Below are 25,000 nucleotides of genomic sequence, written 5' to 3'. Positions count from 1 at the left end.
CGTTTGATCTAAACTTTTCAAGAAACTGTCATTTCATGTTGAATTTTGAATTTTTATAATTTCTTTTTAAGAAATTGTAATTTCGTATCAGATTTTGAATTTTCATCAGTTCTTTTTTATCGTAGAGTAAATTTATATGAAAACGATTACATAGTGAACGTGCCGGACAAAGAAACTGAGACAGGCACTCCAACAAAGTTTGGTAGGCCTAACGGGAGTGAAGACACGCATGATCCGCCAGTCCCCAAAACCTCAAATGATTCAAAAAGCCTTCCTTCGGCAGAAGAACTCTTCACGGAGGATGAGATAGAGATGGAGGAGTTACAAGGTTTTTTGGCAGAGGATAGGTAGAGGAAATTCCATTCATAAGTTTTTTTAAAGGAAATGACTGTATTGTACAGTACACTTGCGCCCAGTGGTGGCATTGTTTACTTGTGGGAGTTTTTACCATTCTGTGTGTAATTTTAAACTTTTTAAGTTATTAAAAGCGGTGCAAGGTGAAGACAATCCTTTATTCACATTATATGTACTTTTATTGTTGTCGCGACGTTTCAAAACATAAAAGTCCCATTTTCAAGCTAAAGAAAGACAAAAACAAAAGTTAAAATCACAAACTCGGAATACAAATTAAAAGTTAAAAAAGTTACACAAATATAAAAATAACAAGTACAAAAGTAAGGAGGAGTCATTACCATAAGGTGCTGCAAGCACAGACCGAGTGACAATTTGGGCCGGGTCAGCTTCAACTTGGAACTCACGCGAGATACAGAGGTGTTGAGGAAGACTTGGTGTTTAACTGCGGAACGAGTTGTTTATTGAAGAGTGATTCTAAAATAGTTAAAAGCTGTTCGTTAGGGGATTGGCCTATAATTTTAAAATCTTTGTAATTCATGTCATGTTTACATTACTTTGTATGTTCGCGTATACATGAAAACTCAGGATTAGTTAATTTGACATCTGTTCTATAACTAACGCCTCGATGAGAGTCTAATCTCAGTTTCAGTAACCTCCGTGTGGAGCCGACGTACTTCCCTAGATTACATCTAGGGCAATTGAATAGATATACGACTCCTGAGGTCATCAGTGGATCGAGTTTCTCCTTATGTTTAAACAAAGATCTAATATTCATCGGGTTTCAAGGTATGAGTCTTAATTCAATTGCAGGAAAAAAATTTTCTGTTAATTTCAATTCACAGTAGAAATTTTTGTTATGAATAAATGGGACACTTGCATATAATCGTAATTTTGGCACTGATTGTATTTTAATTTTAGGATGGAAGATATTGTTCAAGAATTTGTACAGGTGTTTGTTTATAAAAAAGTTTCGATGGAAAGCAATTGTCAGTGAAATATTGGTGGAGATATGTTAATCCAGTGTGAAAATGATTCTAGTTAGACGTTATGTTAAAAGCCCTATGAAAAAGGGTAGACATGGAGTTTAGTTTAAAATTATAAAAACAGTTACTATAAAAATCGATCCCAAGCCGGTAAACGTTTCCTTTCTAAAAACCGTGGTGTTAAAATGATCATCATATCTAAAAACTGTTACATCCAAAAATGGCAGCTTATTTTCCTTTTCATATTCAATTGTGAAATTAATGTTAGGATGTATTTCATTGGCATAATCAAGAAATTTGTCAGCCTGATCTTTATCTCTGAACTATAAGATGGAAGGCCAAAGGTCAGTTGTCCAGTATGCGTTCCTCCAGGAAGCACATAAAAATGTTTGCAAAGGCGGGACCCAAAGGGGATCCCATCGCCATACCATCAACCTGAATGTAGGCTCTACTGTTAAAAACAAAGGCTGTCCTGCACAGCGAGCTCGAGCAATTTTCTAAAATCCGTAAGGTTAAAATGATTAAAAGTGGCATCTGGGTCAGTAAAAATACGGCTAACAATAATATTAATGGTATCTTTTACCGGTACATTTGACGAAATTGGGGACTTCATCATTCATGTCGCCTGAATGTAGTCCCGAATTTCGTCAAATTCAAAGTATACAAGTTCTCTATATACCAGACTCCTTTTTACCATGATGCCACCACGAAATTGTTGGATATGGAGATTAACCATAAGAATCGAAATATTGTCAAACTAACGGATTTGTCTAACAGTTTATTTGTAAACGTTACAGATAATTTATCCATCATTGATCGCGTTGTTTTCAAATATTTGTTTAATAAATGTATTGCTGATTATGTATTAATGATCCGAGGTACTCACGAGAGAAAACTGAGGAAGTTGGGTGTATTTATTCCTTCTTTTTCGAACAATAAGAAAACTGTGTTTAATATGTCAAATTACAAATTATCTAAGAGAGAAGAGTTTCAGTTTTCTTTAGGATTGGATTTTTGCCTACCTTGCTTTAAACCTTCATATAACCAATTCTTTGGATCTCTGGAATCATTATTTGCTAGACTTCTTAACCTCCGCCTCGATGTAGATGTACCTAAAATTCGATCACAACTACAAGGTATAGCTCAGAAAACTTTTAACAATTTAACTGCTCGTTGAACTCCATTCTTTTCTAAGAACGACTTGAATATTCTTAAAGAACTTGGGAAACGAAAAGACCTAACAATAACAAAACCTGACAAGGGTAAAGGTACTGTAATACTAAATAAATACGAATACATACAAAAGATGGAAAATATCTTAGAAGATGAATCTAAATTCAAAAAGACAGGAGAACCTCAATATTCTGCTATCTTTAAGATACAAGACCGAATCAACAGTTTCTTGAAATAGCTTAAAGACTAAAATCATTAGTGAAAATACTTATACTTCATTATATAGCACAGGTGCCTCATATGGGGTGATGTATGGGTTACCTAAAATCCATAAAGAAAGTATACCAATGAGGCCCATGGGAAGGAGTTCGCTTTGAGCTGTCGGGAGGGAAGGTTCTCCTGACTGCTGCTCCGTCCATACTCTTGTTTGGTTTTCAGCTGTAACCCTAGTTCGGAAGTTATCAAGTTACTTGTAATCGAGTGCCCAACAGGGCATTCGAGATCATAAATGGTTGATATGATGACGACGTTAACAAGAAGGGTAAACACTTTCTGCATATCGTTCTTAAATGAGAAGATGTACAGTTCAGATGTATTGCCCAAAATGTGTCGTGATGTAATGGAGATTCCAGATAATGAGGTTTAAGGAATTTGTGTCACTGGAAAATCAGTGTCTGTTTAAAGTCAAGTCCCAATCCTTTTTTGATTCCCTGATGGAAAGGTCTGATGAGAAGCTAATCAAGTACAACAGCTGTGAAGTGAAGATGATCAATGCGTCCAAGGCAATCACTTACGTTAAGATTAGGAGTGTACCTTTCGAAATGCAGTCTTCGGTACTTGCAAATGTTTTCTCCTTCTATGAAAAGTGAAAAATGTTCGTGAGAATACGCTTGGATTTGGTCATTACAGTTTTGCTCTGAGCGGGGACAGAACGATTTTCATGGAACTAGAAAAACATATCCCTTCCTATATTTCAATAAGGGGTCAGGCATATAATGTCCTCTATATAGTGGGCAGCCTCGTACTTGTAAAAAATGTGGTAGCACGGGGCATTTGATTGTTGATTGTGCGGTGGAGGTGAATACTTGGGCTAAATTGAGGAGTGCCGACTTCCCCGAATTACGGGGCGCAAAGGAACCTGTGATTTCTGGTATGAATACCGGTGGGATGGTGGTTGATCATGGTGATTATCAAAAGATGGACAGTGAACAGGGTAATCTAGGTAAGTCAGAAATAAAGGAGGTTTTACAGACTCACGTAATTATTGCAGAAAATCATCGAACAGAAGAAGACCCGATTGATTTTGAAAACCAGGAAGCTGATAATAGTGATGATGTAAATACTATTTTTGAGGAACTCGTGATGATGGATGTAGTACATGAGGGTGTCAGAGGTGATGGTGTGGGGAAACTTATAAGTAATGACGTAGTGGCTAATAATGAGCCAACAGCGAACGCTGATGGCCCTGAGGTTGTTAGAAGGGTCGACAGCGGAGCGACGCACAGTTTGGCTGTTGAAACAAGTACGGGATCCCGAGGGCCCAGGTGCATAGTTTCGAAGGAGTCATTGAATATGAAGACAGTTTACCTATAAAAGGTTAATCTAACATTTTTCTTAAATGAACATTAAAATTGCCACAGTAAATATTAATGAATTAAATAATGCTTAAAAGCAGTAGAATAGACATATTTCTCTTTCAGGAACATTGTTAAGACTATTGACTTACTAGACTCTCTATCGTTAGATTTTTACATTTTTCTTAATACCCGAGTTATGTTGAAAGGTGGTACTGGTATATTGATAAAAAAGTATTCAGTCCATAGTGAAGAATAGGATGCTGAAGGCAAGATACTTTCTTTGCAGATATGCATTGGTCAGAGTTTATTGCACATCCTGAATGTATATGCACCTTCTGGATCGACAAAGAAAGGTGAAAGGGAAAGTTTCTTTGAACAAGACCTGTGCTTTTACCTGAGAGGTAATACGGAAAATTTTATATTTGGGGGCGATTTCAATTGTATTACTTGTGAAAGAGATTGTTCTAAACGTAACTCCTATCTTATGTCGTCAAGTCTTAAAGACCTGAATAACAGTTTAAAAATGAAAGACTTATAGTTTTAAAAAGGCTGTCCCACCTTATACATATGTAAAAGCAGATTATGGTGCAAGGTTAGATAAGATATATGTTGATAAGTTGTTCAATTCCATTACGATGTAGATACAATTCCAGTAAGTTTTAGTGACCACATAGGATGCGTATGTTTCGAATTTGTTACAAACCCAAACATTAAAGTGTATAAAGGATTGTGGAAAGTGAATGTTTCACTGTTAGAGGATTCGGATATTTTGGACAAATTTAAGAGTTTCTGGCTAAGTGTTAAGAAAACTAAAACTTCTTTTTCGGATATTGGGGAATGGTGGGATAATGCTAAGAAAAAAATTAAAGTTTTCTTTATTAGAACAGGTAGAGAAAAAAATAAATATAAATTTAGAAGGCTGAACTATTTTGAGAGTTGTCTAAAGAGAGCTTTGGAGAAAGATAGCATTTTATCGGTTACCAACTATAATGAAATAGATCAACTTAAAACTATAATTACGAAACTGAAGAATGATGTTGTTGAAGGAGTGAGAATCAGAAGTAGACTTCAAGAACTAATTGAGGGCGAGAAATTGTCCCAGTACCTGTTGAATAAGCAAAAGGCAAGGGCACAAAAGTTAGTTAGGAGTCAAATGACTACTGAAAATAAGGAAAGTGGAAAGAGGGACAGATTACTTCAGGTACTGATTGTATAGCTACTTACATTAGTGATTATTATGTGAATTTAATGTCCACTGTGAATCTGAATATATTTCTTTAATACCAAAAGCGTTTATCAGATGATGAAAACAGGGAAATGTTAAATAATTCGTTGCTCAAAGAAATTGAAAGTATTGTTAATGGAATGAAAAATAATAAATCGCCTGGAAATGATGGTATTCCAGTGGAGTTTTATAAGAAATTGTGGCATGTAATAGGAATGGATTTTCTTGAAGTTGTTCACAACTATTTAGAAGTATTTTTGTTAACAAAGACTCAGAGACAGGGTGTAATAAAACTAATTCCAAAGACTGGAGCTATAAAGCTACTCAAATATTGGAGACCTATTTGCATGTTGAACGTGGACTACAAAGTCCTGTCTAAACTTATATGCAGAAGATGAACAGCATGCCTTGATAAGATGATTTCCTCTGAACAGTTCTGTATTCCAGGCAGAAGTATCATAGAGTGTAACACTCTAATTAGAGATGTATTATATTTTGCTAATGAGTGTTCTAATAAGTGTGCTATTATATCTTTAGACTGGTCTTGTGCTTTTGACAGAGTGAGTATAAAGTTTGTACTTAAAATATTGAAAGCTTTTGGTCTTGCAAAAAAAGCAGTTTGTTGAGCAGGAGGCTTATATAATCAGATAACTATTTCTGTGATGGTAAATGGCTTGTTATCCAAGCCATATGTTGATGAACAGTCAGTGAGACAGGGATGCCCTCTTTCTTTGCTGTGTACCTTGATCCATTTTACAGAATAATAAAAACTAAGTTATCTCCTTTTTCTTTATCCATGCCAAAAGCCAAAAAGTTGTCAATTGCTGGATATGCTGACGATTCACATATTTTCATTGAGAATGAAACTGGTTTAAATGTGCTGGAAAATGTGATTCATGATTTTGAAAAAGCGTCAGGTGCTAAGTTGAACAAATGCAAGACCTCGGAACTGGGAAATGGAGTAACAGAGAAGACTGGGAGCTCCATTGGTTAGACGTGAAAAGTGATAGGATAAAGATATTGGGTGTGTATTTCTCTAATAATTATCAAGAATGTCTGCATTTAAATGGAATTATGTGAAGGAAAATTCAAAACCCTATAAAGCAGGCGTTTAACAGTGCAAAAAGCTATTATCATCAACTCGCTGATTGGCTCGAAAATTTGGTACTTGGCGCACATTTATCCGATGCAAAAAGATTTTTATGCTGAATGGAAAACAATAACTTTTCGTTACATCTGGAATAATGGTTATCAGCCAATTAAACAAGGAACTTTATCCTTGGCTAAAGATCTAGGAGGGATTGGTTTGCTAAATGTTTTCTATTAAGTCTCAAGTAGTGCTAGTATCCAGCTTTTTAAAAGTATACCTTAATGAGTCATTTTCTTATGTATTTACTTATCACTACATGAATATTTGTGTAAATAATATGATTAATAAATCAAGTTTAGGTATGCCTGTGTCGTTTATAGGGACACCATATTACAGAAACATTGTAAGTTATTTAAGGATCTTGTTCCACAGTAAAACCTTCCCATATATGACAAATAAGGTCATGTATAATGAGTTATTTAGTGTCAACGGAGTAGTAACAGTTCTTGAAAAATACCCTTGTTATGACTGGAATTCAATATGGAATAACATTAATGTTAAATTTATAAGCCCTTATGATAGAAATATAATATATAGGTATATACATGAGGCTTTGCCCTGTAAGAAGAAACTTTGTCAGTTAGGTATAGTAAATAATAGCTTTTGTGAAGACTGTCAAGAAGAGGAGACAATTCTTCATACTGTATACTTTTATAAGAGAAATAATGAAATTGTATTGTGGTTGAAGAATACCCTACGTAATATATGTTCTATAAGGTTTCCCCAGATATTAAAGATATTGTATTTTGATCTTCCACATATCAAGAAGAAAGAAAGGAATGCTGCAATTTTGATTATTACTGCCTACATCGATGAATTGTGGGTGAACAGAGATGAGGTTAAATTACTATAAAACGAAGGAAAAATGAATTGGTAAAATAATGGCACAGAGATACATAATTACTGAAACATGGAAGAAAAAGTGTACAGGTTTATTTTGTAAAAATTTCTTGGATATGAATATGAATGATTTAATTTAATGTATATATTTGCAGTATATATTTGGTGGTTCAGTAACTTTTGTTAGTTTTAAGCTACATTTTATAAATATAAATGTATTTATATAACAATGTATAAGGATTTTTTTGTAATGGAAAAAAAGGAGGCCCACCCTCACCTCCTATACCACTTCTAATTACAAAATTGCCAAATTTCTTTTGCCTCTCCTAGCGCCTTTAACTACCAATACCTATAGTTGTAAGAATTCAGAAAATTTTACAGAAAAATCTTACCCCAGGATTCAGACTTATTTATGGTTAGCATGGCTGTAGAGTCTCTTTTTACTAATGTAGAAGATACCATTAATATTATTGTTAGCCGTATTTTTACTAACCCAGATGCCACTTTTAATCATTTTAACCTTACGGATTTTAGAAAATTGCTCGAGCTCGCTGTGCAGGACACAGCATTTGTTTTTAACGGTAGAGCCTACATTCAGGTTGATGGTATGGCGAAGGGATTCTCTTTGGGTCCCACCTTTGCAAACATTTTTATGTGCTTCCTGGAGGAACGCATACTTGACAACTGACCTTTGGCTTACCATCTTATAAATCAAAGATAAAGATCAGGCTGACAAATTTCTTGATTATGCCAATGAAATACATCCTAACATTAATTTCACAATTGAATATGAAAAGGAAAATAAGCTGCCATTTTTGGATGTAACAGTTTTTAGATATGATGATCATTTTAACACCACGGTTTTTAGAAAGGAAACGTTTACCGGCCTGGGATCGAATTTTTATAGCAACTGTTTTTATAATTTTAAACTAAACTCATATCTACCCTCTTTCACAGGGGTTTTAACATAACGTCTAACTGGAATAATTTTCACACTGGATTAACATATCTCCACCAATATTTCACTGACAATTGCTTTCCATCGAAACTTTTCATAAAAAAACACCTGTACAAATTCTTGAACAATACCTTCCATCCTAAAATTAAAATACCAACAGTGCCAAAATTACGATTATATGCAAGTGTCCCATTTATTCATAACAAAAATTTCTACTGTGAATTGAAATTGTTAACAGAATTTTTTTTTCCTGCAATTGAATTAAGACTAATACCTTGAAACCCAATGAATATTAGATCTTTGTTTAAACACAAGGAGAAACTCAATCCACTGATGACCTCAGGAGTCGTATATCTATTTAATTGCCCTAGATGTAATCTAGGGAAGTACGTCGGCTCCACACGGAGGTTACTCAAAGTGAGATTAGACTCTCATCGAGGCGTTAGTTATAGAACAGGTGTCGAATTAAATAAACCTGAGTTTTCATGTATAAGCGAACATACAAAGTAATGTAAACATGACATGAATTAAAAGATTTTAAAATTATTGGCCAATCCCCTAACGAACAGCATTTAACTATCTTAGAATCTCTTCAATAAACAACTCGTTCCGCAGTTAAACACCCAGTCTTCCTCAGCACCAAATGTTAATGACTCCCCCTTACTTTTGTACTTGTTTTTTTTTTATATTTTTATAACTTTTTAAACTTTTAATTTGTATTCCAAGTTTGTGATTTTAACCTTTGGTTTATCTTTCTTGAGCTTGAAAATGGGACTTTTATGTCTTGAAACGTCGCGACAACAATAAAAGTACATATAATGGGAATAAAGGATTGTCCTTCACCTTACACCGACATATTTATATATATATATATATATATATATATATATATATATACTTTATATATATATTTATAGTATATATATATTATATATATATATAATATATTATCAATATTATATATATAGATATATTATATTTATATATTATAAAAATAGATATATAATATATAATATATATATTATATATATTTATATACATAATTATATATAGTATATCAATATTTATATATAGTAATATAGATCATATATAATCTATATAAATATATCTATATCTACATCTTATTATTATATATATTTTATATATTTATTTTTATTTATTGATATAGGATTATATAGTGATATAGATATATATATAGATATAGGATATATGTATAAACGTAATATATAATATATATATATATATCTATATATATATATATATATATATATATATATATATAGATATATATGTATTATTATATATAATATATTATATATATATAATATATAGTATATAATAATATCTATATATATATTAATAATATATATATATATATTATATATATAGATTAATATAATTTATAGATATATATCTATGATATAATATATATAGATATATATATAGATATATATCTATATTATATATATATATATATATATTGATATATATATGATATATATCTATATATAATATATTTATATTATAATATTATATACAGAATATACAATATATATTATATAAATATATAGATAATATATATATACATATTTATTTATATATATACAACACAACAGAGTAATATATATGATATATTATATATAGATAATATATTATAGATATATATCTATATATATATTATATAGATATTAGATAGATATATGTATATATATATATATATATTATATATCTATATATATATATATATATATTATATATATATAGATATTATAGTATATATGTATATATATATATTATATATATATATATATATATATATATTCTATTATATATATATATTAGTATATATATATAATATATATATACCTAGATAATATATTTATAGATATATATCTATATAATATATATAGATATATATATAGATATATATCTATATATATATATATATATATTATATAATATATTATAGATATTATATCATATATATATATATATTATATATATTATATACATGATATACATATATATATTATACATATATATATTTTATACATATTTTATTATATATATACACACAGAGTATATATATTGATATATTCCTATATATACATTGTAGCATATATTTGAATAACAAACGAATTTATTAGAATGTTATAAACGTTCTCAGTATTTTCCGTCATTGACAATTTAAATTTCTTCCAAGCAAACTGCCCAACCAGACAAACAAATGGATACTACACCACTATAGGGGGTAGTGCTGTCAGAGCACCTTACACGGTGCACTGTAAGCATTAGTTAAAAAGTCCTTTGCGGAGTCCTTTTGGTACCTACCTGCAACCCCTTTCGTTCATGTTACTATGCCTCCTTTTCTATTCTCTTTCTTCCATGTTATTGTTCACCCTTTTCTAACAATTGTTTCAACATTATTTCCATCCTGAATGATCCCATAGGTCACAGTGCTTGGAATTTGGCCTAAATTTTATATTTCAGTTCCAAAATCTTAGTAAGTTTTGGTTCAATAAACACAAAATAAAACTATAGGTACTTACTCTTTTGATAATTTTGGTGGAATTTTTTCAGGATATCATTACGAAAGAAATTATGTGAATGTAACAGTTTTCAACAAATATGTAATTCTTATCACTTGAATGCTAGAAAATTGAAGTTGATCTAAAAAAAACAGCACAGAAGGGCACAACCCACTGGAATAAAATGGCACCAGATAACGATGACATTTTTGGGACACTAAGTTACAAGAACAACTACAAATGCATTCATTACCTGTCGTGAAGGGAGAGTGTGACCATCGCAAGGTAACTCCCACAGCTACTTTTCCTAAGTCTGCAGTGTTGCTGGTTGGTCGCTCAGCTGCCCCTCGTTGTCCGAGACCAACTCCTGGAAGATAGAAACACCAAGAATTTTTAAATGGAGCAAGCTCTTTCTATCTCTTTCATGTTGATATTGACAGTAACAGTAAATATTAGTTTCCTGGTAAGAGACTTTGTAACGAAAATAAATGTCTGAGATGGAAGAAAAATTAGAAAATATTGAAATTGCCAGTGGAAGTAAAACAGTAATGAAATGATTTGTCAGTATTAAGAAGTTGGAATTTCAGTGTGTTGCTGTTTCTTTCCAAAACTGACATTTTGGATAAAAAAAAGTAGGTCATATGTATGTAAATCAACGTCTTAATGAGTAGAATTCAATAAATAGCATTTTGTCTTCTCCTATGAGGTTAAAATTAACTTATCAAGGTAAGAAAAATGCACAGTTTAGCCAAACAGTGGGTAAGAGCAGGACCAAGGCTGAAGGAACTTTTAAGTTAAATGTATTTATAACATATTATACTATGTTCTCTTGGACAAGGTGGCTGGAACAGTGTAGCAAATCCTGATGTGGAGACAATGCTGGTAATAAAAAACTGTTGACTCGATACCAGGCAGCTTTCATTGATCAAGATGCAGAAGTCACCTGATTTGATAGGATCTGGAACATTTACCAGAAGACTAAACCAAGGGGCTGTATCAGCAAGATACCATATACGAAAGATGATGATGGATAAGTACTTCAAAAGAATAGCTATAGCCGTGAAATAGAAACCAAGCAGGTAACAGAGGTGCTACGTGAAGTTTTCAGATAGGTAGGATTCCCAAGGAAATGCCAGGAACTGAGGTACCCAGTTTAATTCTGAAATGATGAAGGAGGTGAGCCATTTATGTCTTCATATAACCAAAGATGAAATGGATTGTTTAAAAGGATCAATTGCATGCCGAAATCTGTGCTGAAGAATGTGACATGAGACGGAATGATTAGGACTGTCTTCTCCCAGCAATCCTTTTCGCATATCGAGAGGTACTGCAGTTGATCACTGGATTTTCTCTGTTTAAACTATTATATGGAAGGACCATAAGAGGACTGGTGTAGGTTCTCTTTCAGAGTATTGTTTCCCTATTAAGACAGCTAATTCTTACCATGTAATGTATCTAATGTATCATGACCTTATTTGACACGTATACAAAACTATGCTATACAAATATACGCCTACCTAGCTTCAGCAGTTCTTGAATCATCTCTGACAAAAAAAATCCTAATGCTATCTGGGTCATGCGGTGTGATCTGATGTGACCTGCCTCAGCCATTGTCTTTGCAGCCATACTGGCATTCACAAGTTTCTGTGTCTTCTATCTCATTTTGTGTTCATGCTGTTCTTGTGAGTCTTTGTGATTGGGAGTACACACTTCCTGTTCCTAGTAATTGTCTGACCCTGCTTGCCGCATTGTTACCATTTTCAAGTCTGTAGTTAATATCCCTGTTTCTGTGCATTGTGCATGGGTCTTTGTCCCTTGGGTGCAGGAATTAGTGTTGTTTTCTTTTCTAAGGGTGAGCCCATTCCAGGCCCGTAGTGCCTTTATAACGTAGTGAAGCGTTTTTTGTGTCATTTTGTGAGATCTTTCCGAGTTTGGGGAACATTTTCATTGCCTACATGATCACATGTGTTTGTGTTTTCCTAACACCCTAGCATTAGTGTGCTTTCTTTCCCTTCCTCTCTCTTCCCGCAGTGATGGAAGAGAACAGGTAACCTGAAATGTGGCATTGTGCAGGCAAAGACAATCCGTGTGCTAAATTCATGTCACCAATAGGTGCTGACCCCCCTATGGTGTGGATCTCTTGCAGGGGTCAACATGGTTGTCACCCCAGTGAGGAAAGCATGGAGGAAAAAGACCAGCTTCCTTCTCCAGAGAACCTACCCTTTTAGTAAGGTAGGGTTTAACAAGCTCTTTGGCTGGTCCTTAAGGAAGAGTTCTGGAATAACGGTGTGACGGAATCAGGGGAGCCAAGCAGGAGTAAGGGAAAGAGGAACAAACTGGAGTCACCCTGTAGACCTTCCCAACCAATCAGTGACCAGAGAGGGGAAGATTGGAACTGCCATTCACATGCCTAGGCAAGACTTAGATCTCCCTCTGTGGAGTCAAACCTCTCCTCCAAGCTTTCTCCAGTGTGTCGGGATAGACACCACCTGGGATTGCCATCCAGCAGACATTGCTCCTCATGGCAAAGGAGGCGCTCAAGCAGGAGCAGGTCCTGCTACTCCACTGGATCAGAATGGGGGAACACCGACCCCATTGAAGGAGCATTTCCTCCCTGTACTTGGCCAGGGGGAGTTCCTGATCTTGTTCCAGAAGAGGGTCACAAAGGTATACCTCCTCGAAACAGGAGCAGGATGGAGCGAAGCAGCACCCCTCCTGAAACCACTCCCAACAGCAATCACTGAAACAGCAGACCAACAGAAAATCTGGGAAATGTCGCCACTCTGGTTCTGGAGACAGGTTCCAGGAATGTTGCTACGCCAAGGGTGGCCACAGCAGGGGAGGGTCCCATGCCTCTCATTATCATTCCAGATGTTGTTCACCAGGACAAGGCAGTGGGCACGGTGTCAGATATGACTCAGCCTCCGTGCAACATCAGGTACTGGACAAGCTCCCAACAGAATGGGATGGAGACCAAGAGATACCAGGACCATCTATTCCAGTATATGCCACATACTCAGAGGATCTTCCAGATGAGGAGAGTAGTTTTTGAGACATCATCCTCAAGATTCGTAGGAAGTTGGATCTACCAGAACCAGAGAATATGACATCCGAAAACTACCCAAACGTCCTCATGGAACATATGTCAGATAGCATCCCATAGACCAAACAAACTAACCAACTTCCTTGGGCCTCACTGGAAGCAAGTATTATGAAGGAGTTGGATAGCCTAGTAGTGGGGGAGGAAGTCTTGCTAGCCACTGCCAGTCCCAGAAATTACTTCCTCCACCTTTTACCCATCAAGCAAAATACTATGTTCCAGAAGAGGTTGGCTCCCTTCTGAGGAATGAGAATTTGGTGGTCTGCCAGCTTTCGGGCAATGTCCCACTGGTTATTCTTTGTTAAATTGGCTCCAAATTCAGCAGTGGGGAGAGGATGAATCAGGAGGGGCATTGAGGGCCATCTCTTGCCTTGACAGGTGCCAAGGGGCAAGGATGAAAGACATGAAAGAGAAAGAGGCTGTACTGCCGAAAAAATGGCACTCCATGGAAGAGTATATAGCTTCTGTACATATCTTACGTAGCCAAGCATGTCAGCCTCAAGAAGAGGGATACCCTTTTATCCCTGGCTCAGAGGCACATCTTAGCTGATATTGGCTTTGCCTGAGGAATAGCCCCCTCTTGGATCTCTCTGCACACATCCTTTTGGAGGTGACTAAACCAAGCAGTAACCGAAAAGAGAGAGTACATGAAGGACATTCCAAGAGGGTAGTTGGTTGGCATGGTGGTCCAGAATAGGCCCACACTTGCCTCAAGACAGTTGTTTCCCCAGCCCCTCACCCCAACCCCCCCCCAAATTTTGGCAACAGGTCCATCCAGCTCCTCCATCCTGGGAAGCGCAACAGGATGGGGAAGAGAGGAGGCACTAGATGAGGTTCGGACCCTTCCACCCCCACATCAGACCAAGATGAGGGGTTGTCTTGGGAACAGATGGCCAGAGTGTCAGCAGTGCAGAGCAGAGAAGTGGACAGTCCAGACCCTCAAGAAGTGATACATCCTCCCCTTCAAGCAGGAGCCACTGTTGATATCAGAACCATTTTAGTTCCCCTCATGCAGGAGCGACTCATCCACGGAGAGATCCCTGCAATGGGAGATGGGAGATATGCTACAGAAGGGGAAAAGTAGAAGTAATGGGGAACAAATTACCGAATTTCTACAGCCACCTCTTCCTGGTGGAGAAAACATCAGGTGGATGGATTCCAGTCATAAATTTGTTGACCCTAAACAGCTTCACAGCTTCATGCGGCAGACTCCCTTCAAAATGGAGACAGCCCAGTCAATCTTTGTGGCAATCAGGGAGGGAGACTTCAAGGTCTCATTGGACCTTCAAGACACATTTCCACAACCCAATACACCCCTCCTTCAGGAAATTCCTGCAATTTGTCTCCAAAAATGTCACTTACCAATTCTACTTTGGCCTCCTGACAGCCCACCAAGTATTCACCTGGGTTTTTCAACTGGTGTCGTAATGGTCCCACAGGAGAGGCATCCAACAATAGAGGTACCTGGATGACGGGCTTATCATAGCACCCGCAGCAGAACAAGCCGCAAGAGACAAGGACATGCTTCTGTGCAGGTACCTGGGAATTTTGATCAACCCAGCAAAGTCGGACCTATTTCCAACACAGGATCAGATACCTGGGAATGATAATAGACACAGTGAGAGCAAAGGCCCTACCCTTCAAAAGAAGTTAGCCAAATTCCCGAAAATATCTAACTCCTACCTGTCCAACCATCGCCAATCAAGGAAGAAATAGCAAGCCCTGATTGGCCATCTGGTGTCCTTAGAAAAGTTGGTACTCGGGGACAGTGTCTCCGTATCTATTCCCTGCATTGGAAAATGAAGGAGAAGGATCGATGCACTCACAGTCTGACACAAGGCTGGTAAACGTGACAAGGAAGAACCTGGATTACCTGCAACATTGGAGGAACCCAGAAAATCATCTGCAAGGAGTACACTTAAGCCGGCTGTCCCAAAGAGGCTGGGGTACCCCTCTGAATGGCATGTGCATTTCAAGGAAGTGGGACGAGCAGCAATGTCAATATCACATCAATGTCTTGGAAGTGGCAACACCTCGGCGCTTTCGTACATAAACAAGCAAGGAGGCACAATGTCCCAGGACCTGAGTGGCTTAGCTATAGAAATGCATGAATTGTGAGAAACCAAGAGACTGATGCTGATAGTCAGTTATATTCCTTGGAAAAAGAACATCATGGCAGACCAACTAAGCAAGGTAGATCAAATAGTGGGTATGGAATAGTCATTAGATCAGGGCAGACCCCGCATTGGATCTGTTTGCGACAGCCAGGAACAACAAATTGCCTTTGTATTATTCTCTGGTACCCAACAAAAGAGCTAGCCTGCAAGACACTTTCCAGTACCCATGGGACAACCTTTACATATACACCTTCCCCCATTCAGCCAACTTCAGAAGGTTATCAACAGGTTGCTTGTGTCCCAAGGTGTGAGGATGACACTTGTAGCTCCAAAGTAGCCCCAAGCAGTACACAGACCTCCTTCACCTGGCAGATATCCCAAGGTAGCTTCCCTCCACCCCCGACCCTCCTGAAGGAAGAGCACAATGTCAGTTTGCATTGGGTAGTGGCCTCCACCAGTTTCACGGGTGGAGGCTAGCCAGCAACTCCTTAGAAAGGAAGGTTTTTCAGGAGAAGTTGCTGCAGTTATTGCCAGTCCCCTCAGACCCTCCTCCCTCAGTCTGTACCATGGAAAATGGGAGGTCTTCCTTCACTGGTGCATTGAGAAGGGACTCCATTCCCTCAAAACAGATTTACAGGATGTGGTGAAATTCCTCCTTTTCAGGTGGAGCACATTTCCATGTCAGAAATTAAAGGCTATAGGTCTGCCCTCACCTATGTATTCACAATTAGAGGCATAGACCTGTCACCATCATGGGAGTTGTAGGACATGGTTATAAACTTCAAAAATAGTTGCTCTCCTTGAGAATTGAAACCCCAAAATAGAGTGTCACCAAGGTCTTGGGTTCCCAGATGAAAGTGCCCCATGAATTGCTCAGAAGGGCATCAGACCAGGACTTGACCCTGAATGCAATTTTCCTGTTGACACTGGCATCAAAGGAGAGAGTGGGCGAACTTCATGTCCTTTTATATGACATGACCTACACCCATGGATGGACATCAATGGTCTTAACTTCCTCCCAGTGTTTGTGGCAAAGATCGAGAACCCCTCCACACACGGCCCATAAAGGACTTCATAGGAAGTAAACAGGATGAAATGGTGCTATTCCCAGTCAGCATTCTGAAAGTCTACTTTAGACATACAGCCTCCTACAGAACAGTTTTTCGAAGACTGTTCTTAAGTATAGGTTGGGAGATGAGGGAGATACCAAGGAACACTATCTCCTTCTGGGTGAGACAGGTAACTGGGTGGGTATACCATTTGGACAGTAACAAAGACCCAGTCCCAGCCAGAATCAGAGGAATATGGCTATCAGTAGCATTTAAGAAGAACCACTCAGTAGGTCATTTCCCCTGGGCCGAGGTCTGAAAGAGGCAGATAACATTCACCTCTTTCTACCTCAAGGATATAGCACAGGGGTCCTTAGATATCTTCACTTTGGGTACGATAGTGGCAGCACAACATGTCACATAATGTAGAGCCTTACAGGAGCTCCATCAGGAGAGGAAGGGATCGTCAACTACATCATGAGGAAAAGTGGTTACAGTACATCAGCTTACACCTCTGCATGCCTTTGGGGGTATCAAGAAGTAATGCCCTAAATGTTGAGTTGAGAAATTGTACTCCCACCTTCAGGTAAGGCTTCATATTTGAGAGTGTAGGTTCATATACATGTCGAAACAGATACCAAATTAAAAAGAAATTTTTATTTTTCCTAGCATACGAACGAACGCTTTCACATGTAAAGTTGCCTTCTTCATAGCACTCACATATTTTCGATCTCTCAATCTTGCTAGGATGTTGAGTGGAGCTGCATACGGGCTGTCTCATACAAAGGCTAAGGTAAGTCACGTTGGGTCCCACCATGTGACCCAGATAATGTTAGGATTTTTTAAAGTATTTTTTTCATAGTTGATTCAAGAACACCCAAATCTAGGAAAGTGCTGATTACTCTATATATGAAAGCTTAGTTTTGTATCTTGGGAAAAATACAAATTTCTTTTTAATTTGGTATATTTGCTCACATTTACCTTCAAGTTGTTCCTCTTGCCCAGGAGAGACCTGGTTGACTAGCCTGAGAGTCATTATGTGGCGCAGGAACTCCAGAAGCATTACTACAAAAAGCCCAGAAACCATTGGGACTCAGGGTTTTAGTGTTATTACCAATGAAGCAAACAAGGTGGTGTGGCACGGGAGAGGGCTATATGAAGTCAAGGAAGTGGTTAATAGCATATAAGTTGAGGAATGCCAAGACATCTTATCCAGCAATCCAGGAAGCAATCCATGAATGAAGCAAAGCTGACAAAAATGCAGGACATAACAACACCAAGGACCTAAATGTGAGTGAGATCACTCCTAGGTTCGACAGGCTACTAAAGGTAAGTCTGTGGGCAACTACAGGGCAATTATACAAATTTTGCAGCACCTTTAACTGACAGTGAAAAAGAGACAACAAAACAAGGTGGACTGGAAGGAACTTCAACAAAAGGCATTTGATGGAACAAAGTCGGCTTCAGGAAATGCACTTGCCCTACAAGTACCAGATTTTGTGATATACCTTAATTTCATACATAATTTTAGTTTGAAGAATATCCTGGTTGTAAGGGTTTATGAACCCACCAACGTGAAAAAAATGAGGGTAGGAACATAAATTACAATTGTTATGTGTTACCAGATATGAAATGTTGAGCCTACGGGAATCATTCTCCAGTTATAAGTTGTAATAGCTACCATGGAACTATAAACATGGAATGGACATGCACAAAATCACCATGTACAGCATGCTGCCATTGCAAAGGGTGGAGAGAGCGAGAACTTTGCTATGGCGCCAGTAAAGCAGAAATGTAATGACACCAAAAAAAAGCAGTCAATGCCTCGCCATTAACTGTGCAAAGTACAAAAACAGATTCTCTAAACAACATGGTATCTCTTTTCACAAGTAAGTTCAGTTTTTACATGCTTTTTAGTCAGTATCAGCAATGGTAAACATAGCCAAACAACACAATATCAGCCATGGGCCATGCTGTCATGGCAGTTGTAATTTTACACTTGACAGTAAATCTTGACTTAAGGTGACTACTTTGATGTGATTCGCCTGATTGTGGGCATTTACTTTGATTTACAGTATTATCATGTAGCCAGGCTCCACAGTCAGGCATTGCAGGGTAGAAGCATTCGCCACAAATGCAATAAACTTGTTCTCTTCAAGGAGCAGTAATATTCAGTGTTACAAGTTCAGCTTTTGTGTATTTAGCATAAAATTGTCTATAGATTATTTAGTGGTAAGCCAGCCTGTATCACAATGCCCACTTCACCATATTGGAGTGTAATCTATGACATTTGTTGCATTATGTCAAAGTAAATTTAGTAGTACACATTATTTATCTAGTAATTTCTGTTTACATGATAATACATTTAAAATAAATCTAAAATTATTAGTATTAATAAGATTGACATTAATAAGTGATCTATAAAAATAGATTATTTATATCAACAAGTGTGTTTCTTTTTATAATAATGACTGATATATCTAAGCAATAAGCATAAGTCAACATAATTACAATTTAAGTCCATTGTGTCAAGGTGATCGGGTTAATCCCTAGGTGACACACTGGATTAGCCAGGTGATAAGACCTTGGTAGTGCAAAGTACGTAGAGTATAAAGACTTTGATACTTAGAATGATATCAGATATAAGGGGTACAACAGGCTTTAGTGGTAGAATTTATTACACAATCACTTGGCAAAGACATAAAATCACTCAGTCTCAGCACATGGCATGCATGATTATTTATATTGTATGAGACATATATATATACGTTCTTCATTGGCTTCATTGGAAAGTGCTTTTCAAGAGCCTTTAACCGATGATAAATTTATTAAAACTTATATTAAAAATTTTGGAACAGTAGAGTAAAAAAGCGAACCCAGGTAAAATGCACATCTGGATATCTTTACTTAAAACACTGCAGCGCCGTATTTTCTACACGCTTGATTGTATGCATTTAATAGGGATTTTCAAGAGTTTTCCAATGAGCCTATATATATTAAAATCCCTGGAAAATTAAGGACGACAGAGTGAAAAAAGCGTCTGCCAGACTATGCTTTAATAGCTTAATTCAGCGTCACCTCCACTCTTTCCAATGGCGCCGCCCAGTGAGATCAGCGTCAATACAGATACGAGCATGTCCATTCCATGTTTATAGTTCCATGATAGCTACAATTACATCTTGGCTTCTGTATTACTGGTGGCATTTCCAGTGACATTTTGCTTGTAAGACATTTTCTGATATAAGAGTTAATAAGTAGTAGACTTCCTTATAATAGAAAGATCTTCACAAGATTAATTATATGAAATGGTTTAGACCTATTACGGTACAGCATCCCTCACTATGAAAAACATAATTTGCCTATAATATCTAAAGTAATATTTTGGGCTTAATGGAACATGCTAGTAAATATATATATATATATATATATATATATATATATATATATATATATATATATATATATATGATGTCATATCACATTATCGTGATTCATATACATACATCGAACTACAAATGTCCCTTCCCCCTTAATATCTAATTCGCTCTACCACGGAATTAATATATTTTCATATATGTTAACCGAAGAGGAATATTTTAGTCCACAAGAGATTTGTCGGCTCACGTGCGCGAAACCATCGAAACCAACAAATCCAGGACGCACACTGAAGCCTTAAATCACACCGCCACCGCAAGCGGGTATAAGTTGGTTCTGTCCGCACGTAGCTATTATATGAGTCATATCACATTATCGTGATTCATATGCATACATCAAACTACATATGTCCTTTAATATCTAATTCGCTCCAACTCAGAATTAATATATTTTCATATATGTTAACCGAAGGGTATTTTTTTTTTTTTTTTTTTTTTTTTCAAAGTCGATAAGAGATTTGTCGGCTAACAGGCACGAACCATTGAAACCAACAAACCCAGGACAGCACAGTGAAGCTTTAAACCACACCGGTTATCATATATGAAAATATGTTATTTCCAAGGTAGAGCGAATTAGATATTAAAGGACATTTCTAGTTCGATTATATATATATATATATATATATATATATATATATATATATATATATATATATATATATATATATATAATATATATATATATATATATATATATATATATATATATAAAGGTTTTTTTGCCACGAAGGAAAAAAATGAAAAAGCGAGATAGCCGAGTACTTTCGGTCCTATTCGGACCCTTTACTGAGGCCTCAGTAAAGGGTCCGAATAGGACCGAAAGTACTTGGCTATCTCGCTTTTCATTTTTTTCCTTCGTGGCAAAAAAAACCTTTATTTATACATAGCATCACGTTTTATATACTTCGTGATCAAGTTATTCATATACTATATATATATATATATATATATATATATATATATATATGAATACTTATCACATATATATATATATATATATATATATATATATATATATATATATATATATATATATAATATATATATATATATATATATATATACAAGCATATTCATATATACCTATGAATTTACATATTAAATGCATCTATTTGGTAAAAATGAAAGTAATATTTTGTGCTTAATGGAACACGCCAGTAAATATGATATTCATATATATATATATATATATATATATTATATATATATATATATATATATATATATATATATGATATTACTTGTGTGTTCCATCAAGCACAAGATACTACTTCAAGATTTACCAGTAAAGATAAGTTTATATATTACTTTAAATATTATAGGCAAATTATGTTTTTCATAGTGAGGGATGCTGTACCGTAATAGGTGTAAATCATTCCATACAATTAATCTTGTGAAGATCTTTGTATTATAAGGAAGTCTACTACTTATTAACTCTTATAACAAAAAAATGTCTTACAAGCAAAATGTCACTGGAAATGGCACCTGAAATACTGAAACCAAGATGCAAGCGTAGCTATTGCTACTTATAACTGGCGAACGCTTCCCGTAGGCTCAACATTTCATATCTAGCAACACATAACAATTGCAACATATCTTTCTACCCTCATTTTTTCCACGTTGGTGGGGTTTATTAACCCTTACAACCAGGATATTCTTCAAACTAAAATCATGTATGAAATTAAGGTGTATCGCAAAATCTGGTACCTGTAGGGCAAGTGCATTTTCTGAAGCAGACCTTGGTCTATCAAATGCCTTTTGTTGAAGTTCCTTCCTGTCCACCTTTTTGGTTGTCTCTTTTTCACTTTCAGTTAAAGGTGCTGCAAGAGACCATAGACGTTTCTTTACATATTATGTAATTCCAAATTATATATATATATATATATATATATATATATATATATAGATATATATATAATATATATATATATGTGTGTGTGTGTGTGTGTGTGTGTGTGTGTGTGTGTGTTTGTGTGTAGAATCTACTGGCCACTTTTTTACTAGATACATACATACAAAACCTGAAGTTCCAAGATCAAAGAAATTGTTTTGAAGAAATTGCGATGTCTCATAATCACCTATTTACTTATGAAATGCATCTGTGTTTGGTAATAATGAAAGTAATATTTACTGGAGCATTTCAGTAAATATGTTAAAGAACGGAAACAAACACAAACAGCGACTTGTACTTTATGGAATAATCCATATGACGGTGACATGACCGCACACAACCAGCACTTGTGTGCCTTTTTTTTTTGAACGTCTGTGAGCGGCGGTTCTTTGTTCCCTGCGTAGTAAGTGGCCAATCAAATGCTGCTTTATGTGCGCTGAGTCAGTCATTCGGCATCTGTTATCTGCCTTATAAAGGTAAGATTACACAAAATTGACTGCATATTATCCTTTGCAATTTGGTATTTTGAATGACAATAACTGTATTTAATGCAAAGCTGTTTATAATCTTCAAGATGAGATTACACACGATTCCTCTGCATTTTCTAGTATGGTACAGTATTAGGTTTTTATTGACCTCTGTTTAATGCATTGTTGTGCTGTAAGTGCTGTGATTAGTCTTTTTTGTCGTGTGTGTCCTTGCTCTTAGTGCCTCCCCCCGCCCCCCCACATCTCTCCTCTCTCTCTCTCTCTCTCTCTCTCTCTCTCTCTCTCTCTCAGGTAGAATATTTTAATGACATTTATTTAATACGGTACCGTATTGCATTCTTATTATACACATAATTTACAATCTGCCCACATAGTGCGTAGGCTACCCATGTATTGTACCAAGGGAACCTACACACTTCGTGCCTTTGCTGGCCTTTCACTCCCTGTATCAAAATGTCCTTAAATGATATATATATATATATATATATATATATATATATATATATATATATATATATATATATATATATATATTATAAGCGAATACCACAGGAAAATGATAGTCAGAAATCCAAGCGCTTTCGTCTTTACTAAGACATTGTCAAGTAAAGACGAAAGCGCTTGGATTTCTGACCATCATTTTCCTGTGGTATTCGCTTATTTAATGAAATCACGTGCAATCTACTTTGATTTTTTAAGCATTTTATATATATATATATATATATATATATACACACATATATATATATATATATACATATATATATATATATATATATATATATATAGAATTTGGAATTACATAAATATATAAAGAAACGTCTATTGTCTCTTTTAAATATTATTGTGTGACGTGTGTATCTTCCATATCTGTACTAAGTACAAATAGGTAGAACTATTGTAGTGCGCTACGGTTTGCAAGGTTATTTGATACTGTATTGTACGTATTTATAGAAACAAACTTTTGCAATAATATCTCGGAATTTGATAGATAAATAAATCAATATTCTAAATTGAATGAAAATGACAGAGAACTGGCTAGAACATGCTTTCCAATTGTTCATATGGCCTGTTGCTCATGAGAAGCTATGAGAGTTGGTTCCATGTGGGCATCATGCAGGTTACATGTTTTTCTTCAGTACTTAACAGAGTTTCATTTACATATATCGGAAACCATACCCCCCTCCCTCCCCCCGGTTTGGTATCCGATACGTAATGAAGAAATACATGTAGGCTGCATGATACCCACATGGAACCAACTCTCATAGCTTATAATAACTAGCAGTCCATATAAACCGCTTAAAAGCGTGTTCTAACCAGTTCTCCGTCATTTTCATTGAACAAAGACTATTGGTTTATTTATCTATCAATTTCGGAGATAAATTGCAAAACGGATTGCTTCTATAAATACATAAATACAGTACTGAATAACCTAGCAGAAACGTAGCCCACTGCAGCAGTTCTACCTATTTATACTTAGTACAGATATGGAAGATATACATAATTCACACTCATTGATTATTTTTGTCTCTGCAAAGCCACACACAAATAAAGAAACACTCACTCCTGTGGCAGGATCTGAATCGGCACCCATTATGCCAATGTGTGGTTACATTGATCATTCGACTACGAATGATCAATGTCTCCTTGGCAATATATGCATTTGACTAGAGCTATGATTGACCCATCCTAAATATCGTTGCACAGTGGTCATGCATTTATTGCTTTTCCAATCTGAATTATAAACAATAAATGCACTGGTGACCTTTGTAACCCATGTATAGCCTCTTTGCATGTGTAATAGCCAAAGTGATCTCTTAACTTTTCACTTTCATCACACACTTTATGTACTCATGTTACTCCAAAGTCTCACATCGAAGTAAAGAAACAAAGGAAGAAATCCTGGCAGAGTTGTATAGTGACGATCTGTTGCTTGAACGTGTGGTGTTTCAAGTTTGCATTGATCTGCAGGAAGGATTAGAAAAAGTTGACCGAGAGCTTTGCTGTTCTTAGAAGGCATGACAACGCCAAAGCTCTCTGTCAACTTTTCGATGTAATCCCTCAACAGCCCAGTGCCAATGCATACAGACATACATAAATGTGTGTATATACATATATATATATATATATATA

General features: G+C 35.9%; 1 protein-coding gene across 1 annotated transcript in view; it reads right to left on the bottom strand.

The window, feature by feature from the left end:
* Positions 1–25,000, bottom strand: part of LOC135207261 (uncharacterized) — a 183,315-nt gene that overhangs the window by 33,197 nt on the left and 125,118 nt on the right. Inside the window, exon 5 of the mRNA XM_064238915.1 lies at positions 11,042–11,155. Within this exon, the coding sequence (XP_064094985.1) occupies positions 11,042–11,155 (114 nt within the window). The remainder of the gene's footprint in view (positions 1–11,041; positions 11,156–25,000) is intronic.

The sequence above is a fragment of the Macrobrachium nipponense genome, chromosome 32, assembly GCF_015104395.2.
Source record: "Macrobrachium nipponense isolate FS-2020 chromosome 32, ASM1510439v2, whole genome shotgun sequence".
Classification (NCBI taxonomy): Eukaryota; Metazoa; Arthropoda; class Malacostraca; order Decapoda; family Palaemonidae; genus Macrobrachium; species Macrobrachium nipponense.
Note: the sequence above shows the minus strand (reverse complement) of the source record. Positions and strands in the feature narration are given on the sequence as shown.